Source organism: Solea senegalensis, linkage group LG10, assembly GCF_019176455.1.
Source record: "Solea senegalensis isolate Sse05_10M linkage group LG10, IFAPA_SoseM_1, whole genome shotgun sequence".
NCBI lineage: Eukaryota > Metazoa > Chordata > Actinopteri > Pleuronectiformes > Soleidae > Solea > Solea senegalensis.
This window is the reverse complement of record NC_058030.1, coordinates 13,795,454-13,809,541: the sequence shown is the minus strand read 5'-3', so window position 1 is coordinate 13,809,541 and position 14,088 is coordinate 13,795,454. Positions and strand designations below refer to the sequence as shown.

General features: G+C 39.8%; 1 protein-coding gene across 5 annotated transcripts in view; it reads right to left on the bottom strand.

The window, feature by feature from the left end:
• Positions 1-14,088, bottom strand: part of megf11 (multiple EGF-like-domains 11) — a 70,863-nt gene that overhangs the window by 19,174 nt on the left and 37,601 nt on the right. For all 5 annotated transcript variants that reach the window (XM_044036670.1, XM_044036674.1, XM_044036671.1 and 2 more), the window contains 5 exons: positions 5,370-5,616; positions 5,130-5,250; positions 4,592-4,728; positions 2,606-2,818; positions 2,077-2,251 (listed from right to left, as the gene is read on the bottom strand). In XM_044036670.1, coding sequence (XP_043892605.1) covers positions 2,077-2,251; positions 2,606-2,818; positions 4,592-4,728; positions 5,130-5,250; positions 5,370-5,616 — 893 coding nt within the window. The remainder of the gene's footprint in view (positions 1-2,076; positions 2,252-2,605; positions 2,819-4,591; positions 4,729-5,129; positions 5,251-5,369; positions 5,617-14,088) is intronic.

Genomic DNA, 14,088 nt, shown 5'->3' with positions numbered 1-14,088 from the left:
TTTCCAAATTTCACAAATTCAATCTGATCTTAAACATTTTGAGTATTTTTAGCTCAGGTGTCTTTATATAATTTGTCAAAATTAAAGATTTTTTCCATCAGATTGCCTAGGTTGTGCTGAAAAAAAAAGGATATAAGGCACTCTTTGGTGCACATTCTTATAGCCTCTGTATATACTGTAAGTTTATACATAGTAATGGAAAAAAGCAGCCAAAATGCTCTGTGTTCTAAGGGTTAATAATTTGGACAGGGATTTCTTATGGTGCAACAGAGCACATCCATAATAACATAATAATAAAATATCTCACCTTGCTTCTGCCTGCTTGTGTAAAAAAAGCTTCTAAAGTAATACTGGGACCAGTTCCAGGACATTACGACCACAATGACGCATACATTTTACCACGGCTACAAAAAAAAGCACGACATATAAATCAACACTACAACCTCTTCAAGTAAAACTCATCCTCTAGATGCACAGAGTATTCATTGCATGTAGTATGAGTTACTCATAATGGAATCTCCTTTTATTTGTTTTAATTTCCTTTTATGCTGTTTTTCATGATGTTCAGTATAAGTAATCGAACTGAATGTATCACTTCATCAATCAGTCAGTCGTTTTGTGTAAGATCACAATACAAAGTGCTTAACAAGTAGTCACACATAAAACAAGTCACACACTAAAATCTAGAAATACAGCAATTAAATTAGCAATAACATAAATAAAGCATGCTAGAACAAGATCTTAAATTAATATTAAAAACATTTAGTGGTCGCAGTGTTCTTGGCTCCTCTGGCAGGCTGGTCTGTGGAACAACCCCAAAGGCCACATTTTCCTATTTTGCCTCACATCATTATTGTTAATCTTTTAGTAAACATTCATCTGACACGTTTGCTTCATGTTGTCAGACCACATAAAGGTAAAATAATGAACAAGTTGTTACATTTACAATTAAGCATTCAGCAGACACTTTTATCCAAAGCGACTTACAAGAGAGGAATAAGCTACATAGAAGAAGTCTTGGAAAGAACTCCACTCGATAGGAAAAGTGGACTGTTGGAGGGTGAGAGTGCTGAGGTGGATGCAAGTGCAGAAGGGTAAGTGCTAGGACAGAAGATGCTCTTGGAAGAGCTGGGTTTTCAAGAGCTTCTTGAAGATAGACAGGGACGCCCCTGTTCTAGTAGCGCTCGGTAGGTCATTCCACCAGTGTGGAACGACACATGAAGAGAGTCTGGATTGTCTTGTGCGGGGTGTTGGCACCGCCAGACCACAATCCTTTGATGAACAGTGTAGTCGAGGGGTAACATAAGCCTTTGGGAGAGCATTTAAGTAGGTGGGAGCAGACCCATGAAGCACCAGTGATTTGAATTTGATATGGGCATATAAGTGTAGCCAGTGAAGCTCAATGAACAGAGGGGTAACATGTGACCCTTTAGGCTGATTGAAGACCTGGCGTTGAGTTAGGTACGGTCTGATTTTTCTTATACTGAATATTGCAAAGCGACATGACCGGGTGACAGAAGCAACATGATCTCGAACGGGCAACTGGTCATCAATCATGACACCCAAATTTCTTGCTAGTTAAATATGACCATAACAGCAGCCACTGACACAAGTACAATCAAAGCAGTAAGTATACAGTATATAATTTATAACTTGAAACAATTGTTGTATCTGCTTCTGGTCTCTCTCTACTGTCTCTACTCTCTCTTGTCATTTCTCTCCCCCCTTTCTGTCCCCTACCTCTCCTCTTTCACCAGTTTTTTCCATTCACCCCAACCGTCGACCAGACTCATAAATTTTAGTCAGAGATTGTCTTCTGTTAAAAGGGAGTTTTTTTTCTCTCCACTGATGCCTAAAGTGCTTGCTCATTGTGTGAATTGTTAGGTTTCTCTGCTCTGGATAATGTTGTATATATACAGTGCCTTGAGATGAGTATGTTGTGATTTGGCACTATACAAATAAAAATGAGTGGAACTGAATTGAACTGAACTGAACTGAATTAAACTGAACTGAACTGAACTGAACTGAATTGAACTGAACTGAACTGAACTGAACTGAATTGAATTGAACACTCACCATAAAGCCTGGAGCGCATATGCATGCACCTGTGACAGGATGGCAGTCAGCTCCATTGGTGCAGCTGCAAGGGAACATGCATCCCTCTCCATAGTATCCAGGTGAGCAGGTCTCATTACAGTAAAGCCCCGTCCAGCCTGCAGAGCATGTGCATTCACCAGAAAGTGGGTGGCAGCTACAACATAATGAGAAAAAAAAAAAAAAAAGAATTCCAACACTTCATTCCAGAGCAGGGTCAAAGTGTGAGGTCTGTGCCAACACCAATTTATCCATGTATGGGTGTATGTGCTTTTTTAAATCAGATAGATGTCCCTTTTCTCCTTCTTTCTGTAATGACTTTTAGGGTCAGTACGCAACTCTAGCTGGAATCAGCATTAACATTGCATTAACTATGAATGTGGTTGAGAAATTATGGATGAGGCAAAGGTTGCGATTAAAAGCTAACTGAATGACATGGTGAAGAGGTGTCCAGACTCAAGAATGAGTCGTGGCTCATGATGAGGGAAAATGGCCTCAGTATCTCACTTACCTTACAGTGTTGGTGGTATTGCAGGGGCAATACTTGTCACAGATGAGGCCGTAAAGGCCTGAGGGGCAGAATCGCTCTTGGCAATTAGGCCCTTTGAATCCTGTTTCACACAAACAGGCTCCAGTGATGTGGTGACACTTGGCTCCATTCCGACACTCACACCTCTGGTTACACTGAGGACCAAAGGTGCCGACTGGACAGTCATCCTGACACCTGGTGGAAAAAGAAATACATCAATTCCATATTAAGTTGCTGTTTTAACAATGACCCATAACATGAAAATACACCAAGACGTGATACTTGGAAAAAATAGACTTATAATTAATAACTATCTCAAACTCTTTCAGCTCTTCAAATATGAACATCTTTCTCATATTGTCCTAAATCTTTGTTGGTAAAAAAAAATTAAAAACTGTAGGAAAGTATGATCCTATCCCATTGTTACAGTAATATGATTACTTGCAGATTCATCTATTTAAAAAGCATAACATACAACATATATAATGTTTAAATATATGATACAACTTTGAAAACTGACTCATAATAATTTGATTTTCTGGCAGTATCTCTTTCATAATATTCTGCTGATATTTAAAACTAGTGTAAAGTAGAAAATATGAACTATGGAAAGATTTGCTTTAACTGTTTTTAAAAGTTCTCTTTCATTGCTGTCATTGTAAGAAAAACATGATTTTAGAATAAAACATTTAAGCGTACTGAAATATTCTACTCAAGTAAAAGTACCACTATTTTTATCATAAAGATTTTACTTAAGTACAGTAAAAAATCTACTCAAAAGCAAAAGTTACTTTTTTAACAAGGTTGTTTTTTTTTGACATTCAGTACTTCCAATAAAAGTACACACAAAACCTACTCAATTACAATAATGTGAGTAAATGTAATTCATTACTTTACCACCTCTGAGTAGCATACATTATTAACAGTATTTTTATATTTCATCATTGACACATATTTTCATAAATCCAAAAGACTTTAACATGCACATGACAAGGAAGCACAAAAACCAGCTTAGTGCAGTCAGCAGTCAGAAACTGAGTTTCTCTGCAGGAATCAGACAAGACTTTGTAAACACAAAAAAAAAAATGGAATTGCTGAGGAGTTTCTCAAAATAGATCAGACAAATACAGTGACTTAACTCTACGACCGGGGTGGAGTATCAGTCCCACGAGTCTAACAACGCTATTACAAATAGCTCAATTACATTACTGGTCAAGATATGTTTCATGTTTAAATTACCTGAGCTTTAGTTTTGTCAAGGGACAACTGTATTATTATACAAGACAGCGCAAGGTGGAGGCTAACACAATCTGAGATTATACCTGGCAGGTTAATTCACCTGCCACTGAGAAAATGAATGAGGGCAATTTTGCAAAATAATAAAGTAAAAGGAAAGGTCTTGTCGGAGTAGTGTTTCCATCCAAGAGACAATTGCTTTGGCTGAACTAATAAACCCAGACTGCTCTGGGCTGCTCTGGTAGGAACTAAAAGGATCTGTAGATTTCAATGAGACCTTTATATGAGCCCATTACTTATAATTAATGAGCAGATTCCACATAGCATGTAGTCCATGGTGAGATCAATAGACGGGTTGGGAGTGGAGAAGGATGGCGGCTTGAGACATGAAACCTAGCTGGCCGGCATGAAGTACAAGATTAATTAAACATAAACACTCTTATTAAGAGCTTCCCATCCACCTACAATGGATTAATGGCTATTTAAAAAAAGTTCACTAATCTTAAACCTGAGATTATTCAAGCATTTATTTCTCTTTTAACAACCAGGTGCATTTTTTGGACGTCAACAGAGAGAATAGGTCAATGAGCAACGGCATGAATTCCACCCCTTAATACTAATATTAATAAATCATGCCATTGTCTGACCCGTTTTTTTTAAAGTAGGAGATAAAAGTTTGTACTTTACAAAAGCTTTTTGCAGTTGGGCCAGCCAGCGGTGTCAGCTACATACCTGCGTCCACTGAAGCCAGCCGGGCAATGGCACTGCCCAATAATGTGATCACATACTCCTCCATTACGGCAGGAGCAGTCTTTGCTGCAGTTGATACCATACTTGCCAAGAGGGCAAGGCTGGGCACACACTGAACCCTGAAAATCAGACAATAAACAACAAGCACTCATGATAACACCTCTGCAGGACTGAAGTAGGTTAAAAAAAAGGCAATATTGTTTTAAATGACTGATGCACAAGGATGTGCCTGAAGTAACACTTAAACTGGAGTTTAAGAAAGTAAGCTCTGACTCCATTGTACAAGCGGAGAATTTCACTTTTTCATTGACAGTTGAAATCATTTATATCAGTGTTTGTGTATTGACAAAATTACACACTTAGGGGTCGTTCACATGCAGCACCTTTCGCACACACAAGCACATTATTTCAAATAGAAATAAGCATCAAACAAACAAGAGCACAGTGGCCACGATGTGTTGCATCATCTCTGCTCTTGACCCCACATTTTTTTCCCCCTGCTTTTGCTTTTGTGACCTACCGTCCACCCAGAAGGGCAGGAACAATCTCCAGTGATGTGGTGGCATGTCCCTCCATTCTGACAGGGGCAGCGCTGCTCGCACTGAGGCCCGTGACTACCGGAGGGGCAGCGCTCTCCACAGCTGTCACCAAACAAGTCAGGAGTCAAACGTCTCAGACACATAACCTGTGTTTGCCTTTAGCTCTTTGCATAAACAAAAACAGAAAGACTCGATGGGGTAAATATGTTGGTGTTACTCACAAAGCCCCTGTGTACCCCGGTGCACAGATGCACTCTCCGGTCTCGTGGTTGCAGGTGGCACCATTTAGACACTGGCAGGGAAGCTGGCACGCCTTGCCATAGTAACCGTGCTCACAGGGCTCCTCACAACGCCATCCCTGGTACCCATCGGTGCAGACACAGGCTCCTGTGATGGGGTTACACTTAGCGCCATTATGACACTGGCACCGGTTGCTGCAGTGAGGTCCCCAGTAGTCACTCTCACAACCTGCAGACACAAAGAGGAGAAGCATCAGAAAGGCCAGAGGAACAAACCAAAGACAGTCTGCAAAAGCCTTTACCCTCAGGAAATAATACATCAAATAAACTAAGAAAGTAATAAAAACTACTCATAAATAATGCATGTGATAGTTCATCATGGATAGTAAATATTTTAGGGATGTACTCTCTCTAACTGCTTACTTATTATAATTATAGTATGAAAGCCATTTTCTTATTGTGCTGCATAGATGTCATTTTCCTAATGTTCATTGTCAGTTAATTGACATATTTGGGGTTTTTTTTCTATTACAAAACATAACACTTTTCAGTGTAATTCCATATTGTGGTGGGACAGGATAGCCAATAATGTTTCTTTCACACATTAATTTATTTAGTTAATATCACACATACATTTTTTTTATGCTGTAATTTAATAATCAACACTCACCTAACACACCAAATGTTGTGGTTTGAATAGTTTCTGTAAATTGAGGTTATTTAGCTCTTTAAAAACAATTGAAAACAGTAGAAAATGGTCCCTGGCTGAGTGCCAAATAAAACACAACACACGGAAGCCAGACAGACAGATAGACAGACAGACTAACCTTACATGAAATACAGTATGTAAGGTTCAGTTCAGTTTTATTGTCAGACCAAGGCCCATTTAAGTAAAAACAACAACAAGAAGAAACGAAATCATCAAAAACAAGAAGAAGAAAGGGGAAAAAAACATACATTAGAGTTATAGGAGACAGTTTTACCAGTGCTTCCACATGCTTGACTGATAACACACGGCCCTGAACCTGGGGCTCGACAGCAGCATAACAACAGAATTCAGAGAATTATTCAACTGGCAGATACATTTGAACATAATGTTTCCCAAAAGAGCTTGAAAGGTGCAAACACCTGCATTACAAAACAACTCACTAGCGCTGAGGGTTCTTATTTCCTACATTTATTTAAAAAAAATAATCCTTATCTTTTACAGTTGTTAATGAATTCAATGATTCATTCCTACTCAGAGTGGAAGAAGGTTAGAGTAATTCCCTCCACAGGGTGCCAGCCATCACACAGCTATCCAATAACTATCCCTCACACACATTCACAGACACAGAAATAACATGTAAACTCCACACAAAAAAGGACCTGGCCAGAAATCAAATTGAGACTCAGTGTGTTACTGCTGAGCCTCTGTTTCCCACAAACACTCCTCTAGTGTGTGCAAAGCTTCTGTGAGATGTATACGACAGCAGCAACACTGCAGAACAGAATTCATATCTCTTGCCAATATGAGCTTTCATAAACATCAATCAAGCTGTAAGCAAACCTGCTGGTAGAGATTAAAGAAAGCTCCTGGTCCCTGCAAAAAAAAACATGTTTGAAAGAAAGTAAATATTTGAACGTCTCTTTTTTCTTTTTCAAGAAAAGTGTCCTTACATTAGCCTCGTCGTCCAGGAAGACTGCTAATGCTAAGAGAATAATTAATTGGCAGCAGCTGTGATGGATTTCTGTTAAAGCTACATTAATTGGTTTTGACCACTGGGGGGAGAAGAAAAATGTCAAAACAAGCTGATAGATACTCAGAAAACATTATATATTCTAGCTTTATGTGGCATCTTTAAATTGGTTTTTTTTCATCACCCAGCAGGCAAACATAGTCTAATATTAAAACAGATTTTTATTTTTTTTTTTTAAATCAAGACAACTTTTATATTTGAAAGGATGGGTGCAGTGAATGTTTGGCACTGATTGTCAATTGACAATTGTTTTTCTTCTATAAGAGTAAACTCTGTGAACTCTGTGTGATTTTTTCTACTACATATAAGCCAAAACATTACACACCACCTTACACTTACACAGTTTTAATCTGCTTTCATTTGAATTCCTGGCATATAGGATAACTAAACTCAGGTCTTCATATAACACCCTGATATTTAACTGCAGAAATGAAGCAAATGGGCAAGCTGTTCACACCTTCAGCAATTAGAGGGATGTAAAGATAAAGAACACAAGGAACAAGCTATGTTTCATATATAACAGTTCATATAACAGTTTGTCACTTTTTTTTTTCCATGTCCTGCTGTCAAAATGGCCACAGTAAGAAAAAAATGCTGAAGCGACAGTAGGACAGGGAGGCAGTGAAACCGCTGTTCATATATATTCAACGCTTTTCTATCTAATTGTTCTGAGACCAAAATATTCAGATTTAATGGAATAACACCTGGATGAGACAATGTTCATCCTGAGCAATGACTGCAAATACACAGAGGTGTTCCCTTAATGATGAGCAGCAAATTTGTTTTTCCAGCTGTGCTGCAGTATTGACACTCAAGAAAAGTGCTTGAGTGATATGACCTGGCTGCTTTACATGGGTTAATGTAAATAGCTCAGTGACATTACTAAGTGGTATCTAAGGGAATGATGTAAGACAAGCAATTTCCAAATTCCTCAGGGAATGTGTTTGTTCAGAAAAACTCAATATGCCCATAAACTGCAAGAACATTGCTAATCCTCAAGGTTAAATGAACAACCAGCTTTTATGTGAGGGAACAAGCTGCACTGAGCTGGGTGAATGGGCTGTCTTCCCTCTCACCAGGGTCCTGTTCTTCCCAGGATCTAGTGGTGATTTAAGTGATTGGTATATGGCCTTATGTCTCTCCATCAGCAGCAGCCACAGCCACAGCAGCAGCAGCAGCTGTGTTGCCTCACATAAAAGCCCAGCTTGAGATCCAGTCCGGCACAACAACCAGGATGGAGAATATTCTACTATTGATTCTCACATCATCTCAGACTCAGTTGTAAATGTAAAGATGCTACGCCTTCTCCTTGTATGCTCGCTTTGTCGGAGCTTTCATCAGCCGGAGTGCAGAAGTAATGAAGCCTGTTTCATGGTCAGCACTGACGCCTGTTTTTCCATGTACGCAGCAGGAAGATGATCAGCCTTTCCTTGATACAGACAGGTCTGCCCTGAAGGGGGTCCCGAAACACTGGGCTAGTGCAGTATTACATCTATGGTTGGACGGACGAGAGGCCACATTACAAGGCTCACATTGATTTGATCTAATCTGCTCTTGGCTTCCAACCTGGCATGAATGAGCTCCCTGGAGGTTGAGCTGCTGCCACGCAAACGACCCAAGAACATTAAATCTGAGGTGTGTGCTGGCGGCCCGGGGTAATGGATGAGCAGTTTAGCTGCAACTTGGTTTAGCAGTATATAAGTACTCATCAGTGCTCCCTCAGCACAGCAGAACAAACAAGCAGTGCACTAAAGATATCATCACCTCTGATTTCAGCCTCAACTCTTGACCACACAGAGTACATTTCATTTACCTACATGAATAAAATATAGCCACAGTGGAAAAAAAACAGAAGAAAAACTAAGTCTATCTAACACTTAATTTGCAGTTTTCTGGTGCTTAAGAGTTCAGTAAATCTTATTATTTGAAGTTATAAATGTTGTACAGCTTGCAGTTAGAGGCTTCGGCACACTGGGCGCAAAGCACATTCTCTCCCTGTCTCTTTTCTGACACAGAGGTTCTCAAACTTCACCCAGTAGTCTCTCCCTCCCTGGCTTTGACAGCATAACTGTGATTAAGGTGTCAGAGATCATGATGAGCTGTGGGCCAAAACACAACAGGAGAACGGTAGCATGTAGCATGAAGGCTTCTGGCAAGTGCAGCTAAATTGTGTGCGGCGATGAGGACCCCCTGTGAGTTGTGGTGTGCAACTATAGAGAAGCTGTAGTCTGGCTCATTAACAGTTCTGGTCTGGGTCACTGTGCCTGACCAAAGGACACATCCACTAGCCAGCCTGGACTCTCAGAGCTCAGAATACATAATAGTTAGAATGTGCATAACCTCACACACACAAGGAAAGGTAGAATCCCAAGGTGCTAATCCCCCTGGCTGGAACAAAACAGATCACATTGAGGTCTACTGACAGATGGTAAACTTCTGAAGGTGATGTCCAAAGTCTGGGCTGAGAGCATCATCATGGTGGCGCTGAGCTTTGAAGTGTGCTCAAGTGTCTGCATGATCAGGGAGCCGGCTGCAACGGGATTAAAACCAAACGGCTTTCAGCAGCTAACTGCATTCAGAAATTCTCCTGAACTTGGCCTCTTCAGCAAAATGTTTGTTCCTGTTCTGTATGAGAGGGAGTGTGTGCCACAGAAAGCTGTCATAAGCCTCTCAAAACTAAATTTTAAAATGAGGGCTTGAGTCAAGTTCTTTAAATAGATCACTCTCCATTCAAATGGCATCCTAGTTTTATTTCTCATTTATCGAACTGGACACAGGGCAAAGGCAAACTTCAATTACAATCACGGCTGGACTGCATGAATGCTGAGCACTCAAGATGCTTTTGCTGCAGACAGTTGCCAACTCTTAACTGGGAAATCCACATTATTGTGACTGGAATATTTGGCTTGCAGCCTGACTTCAATCCCCACTGCCACTCACTGTCACATAACTTTTATTAACACACTTGAGGAATAACTTAAGTCACACAAGACATTAGAAGACAAATTGCTCTGGCTCCTGAGAGCCGAGATTGTGGCAAAGCGAACCAGCGCGACACATTGTCTTAACAAGTGTTCTGCTCTGACTTGTAAGGAGTGCACCTCTGAGAGCCATGTTGTCTCATCTCACTTTGAATTTTCTTTCTTTCCTTGACAGATCACAATTTTCAAATTACACTTAATGTCCAGAATTAATCCCATATCACGCTTTCTTTACAGATTCTAAATGTCACGATGTGAGAAATCATTTTCAAAAGAACAATGAAACATACCCACAATTAAGCTGACACAAAAAAAACTCTTTTCCTCAGTCAGTCTGAGGCAATCATTATCAAGAGTACTTATTAACAGAGCATTCAGCAATTCATCACAGCTCCACTAGTCAATGACACAGACTAACAGAGTGCAAAGTAGAGAGGAGTCTAGAGGGAAAGTGATGATTGTTGTGCAAAATGGCATGAGTGACAAATGCCTCATACTGTGGGTAAACTTGCAGCTGTTAAAGCGGCCAAATACACTGCCCACTGTCCCCACTGTCTCCATGTTCTGCTGACACCTATTACACTGTTATTTATCAGTCCTCATAAAACCTAGACCATGGTGTGGATCCATCCGCTGAGCTTGACAAATGAATTTGTAAATATACAGAAAAAACTGCCAATAGTCATGCGGGCAATTCTGCTGAATTGAAATAACAGTGCGCTGTGTACTCGGCTGTTGGGCGTGTCGTTTGTCTTGTCCTAATTTATCTTAGTTGAGATTCGGTGTGATCGCAATCCCCTCACGCAAAGAGCAACACAGGACCAAGCCCACAACATAACACAGAGAGAGACTCGCCATAGTTTTCTGCCTACATGTTCAGTTCAATGAAATGCACCACATACTCTGATGCCTGATACCGCCGTACAGATGTATAATGCCAAACACCTGTTTGCCTGTTTGGAACCACGAAACTAATGAGCAAATAACTTAATTCTTTTAAGACTACATTACTGATTAAAAAGCCTGGTTGTTTATCCTGAGGAGGAGGACCTGATCATTTGTCCAACTTCTCTTCAGGATGTGAACCTGGATCAATACCAGCCCTGCAGGTGCCAGACGTCTCCTCTGCAGAGCGGCTCTAACATGGTCAACAGGGCCAGAGGCGGCTGACCAAGACAGATAGGGCTGGGTCATTTCGCACCATAGTCTAAACAAACACCTAAGTGAGAGATTACTTACAAAAAATCAGGCATGAAATAATTACACCAAATTACACCAAATGTTGTTTCTATTACCATAGAATGAGCACCTTATATTGACTTCAGGGGTGGGGCTTCGATGTTGGACCAGCATGTGTTTAATGGACAGACTGAAGTGATTGAATAATAACAGAAACAGTTGTAATGATAACTGAAGGCTAACATAGTTTCTCTCACATGCTTGGAAGAGGGGAGAGATATTCAGCTGCAGCCAGTGTTGTAATGTACTTAAGCTGTTCTTTGTCATTTATATTTCGAGCTAATTTTACTTTTACTCCACTACAATTCCTCTATCATTGTTACTCGTTACTACCAAATAAAATCAGAGCTGCTTTACACTATAGTTTTACCATTTACACCATTTCACAAGCTGCAATGGGGTTAAGTGTCTTGACCAAGGACACATGCAGATTAGCAGAGCCAGCAATTGAACTCACAACCTTGCAGTGGAAAGACAACTTGCCCTATCACTGAGCTACCATGGCTCAATCCTAACCATTCACTTTTTTAATAATTTTACATTTAGTAAATGTCACATAATTTTACTTAAGTAATATTATAAAAAGTGACTTCAACTTCTACCAAAGTCAGTTTTCTGGTAAGATGCTTTTATTCAAGTATCCCTTTTAGGTACGATACAAAACTGGCTGCAACATGCAACTTCACCAATTGATATCACTGAATCCTATACACTAAACATTTAAAAGAGCTGCCTCCATTTCTAAAAGTCATGATCAGATAGAAAAGCTAAGTGTGATAGATGCCTTTAGTTCAGTGCATTAAACCGGTCACTTGTTCAAGTGAACCTGACTTGACTCATGCTTCAGGAAGAGCAAATTGTTACACAGGCCATTGCTCCTTTCAATTAATAATTTATCCCTCACCCTGTCCTGCAGAAAAAAAACAGTTTGCTCTCTTGCCACAGGACAACAAAAAAGCAATCACTGTAGAGGTGGTCACCACCACACTGGTGATTGGTGTAAAATAATAATAAAAAAAGGCAATGGTTATATGGCATCATGACACACAACTGTAGATCAGTCATGAGCACTGATGTTGATGGTCAAAAAAACAAAGTCAATCCGATAAAACCAACTGTTAGCACACTTAATTTGCACACATTGATTTCCTATTTTCAATTATTAATTCTAATTAGGATATAGTAGAATTGTGCCACAGGGCAACACGGGTCGATGTGTAGGGGTGCGGTAGCAGAGTGAGACTGATGGACATGTGCATAATGTCGGTGTAGGGCATCCTCATTAGCATTGTGATAAAGTCAAAGGATCCTCAAGGTAATATTTCATTTCAGTTTCTGGGGTAGTCGTGTGTGAGACTTTCACGGACAAGTAATAACTACATCAATTTATTCAAGTGCTTTTTTGTCACATGTGGAAATCTCCCACCACACCTAGGCCTCCTCTCCCTCCTTTTGTTCTATTTGAATCTCCATGTATTGTTAAACATATCATTGTGTCAATAATTGTTATCCAGTAATACCATAAAGGGGCTAATTCGGCAAAACTATAACATCTATGTACTTATAGTTCAAAATGGACTGAATACTTCTTCCACCACAGCAGGTAAAACCTTATCTGTGTACACAACGTATTACTAACTTAGTACTAAATTTACTAAAACACAAAAAAATAAGAAAGACATGGACATACAGTAACTTGGTGACATGACAGTCTTTCATTTTAAGTGAAACGCTGCACTATGTGGGTCTTTTGTCTCATTAGAGACATCGTGGCTGACTTTATTTGCATGGCTGGTCTTTACAAATGAGGCACTAAGCCAGCGAAAGCTGTTGAATTGTACACATTGGTTCTAATTGGTGCGCCTTTATGTGCACAGCATGGCTGCACTTCTGCACCAGACGCACACACGATTACAGAACCAGACGGATTCAGGTGAACATCACTGTACGATTTGATACATTTTTCAATTTCATCAATTATCTATGTACATGCCAGGCTGCTGTAGTGACAATAGCAGGTTCTACACTGCACATAACATAGAAAAGCATAATCTCATTAGGTACCTGGTACAAGTGACCAATATAACAAACACTAACCAATCAAACATTTGTTTTGTGAACAAACATAACATAACCTACAAATGACACAGCATGAGTATAATAGATTAACTTTATTCCTAAAGATGTGATTAGGACTGAATACATGATTGTTTTCTCCATCTGTTAATCTACTAATTATTTTTCTTCTGATAATTCATTAATCCGTTTTTCATCTGGTCTGTTCAAATGTCCAGATAATAGTGATTAACATTCATGGGATATCTGTCAATCTGTGACTGTTTTTCCCAAAATGACAAACAATCTACTGTATGCAAAAATGTTTTTTGCTGAATTAAAAATGTTCAATGAACATGCTTGACTTCCAGGAGGAAATGAGACTGATAAACCTGTGGGATGATACAGTTACAGTAGGGTGTTTTCCATTAGCCTGTTTTGACGCATGCATTTATGTGAGTACTGCAACAAGGACGCTTAGAAATCAAGTGACTGAAAGGACACTCTGGCCTCTGCTCATTTCACTGGGATGGAAACTGTGGATACCGCAGGCAAGAGGGGGAATGTGAGGACACCACAACATTCCTCCACTTTGTGCAAGACACAACTATTACTACAACAATGCAATAAAGCAGCAACAACTATTGGCACTCTTCAGTTCCTCTGGTGTGACAGACATTAACGCCA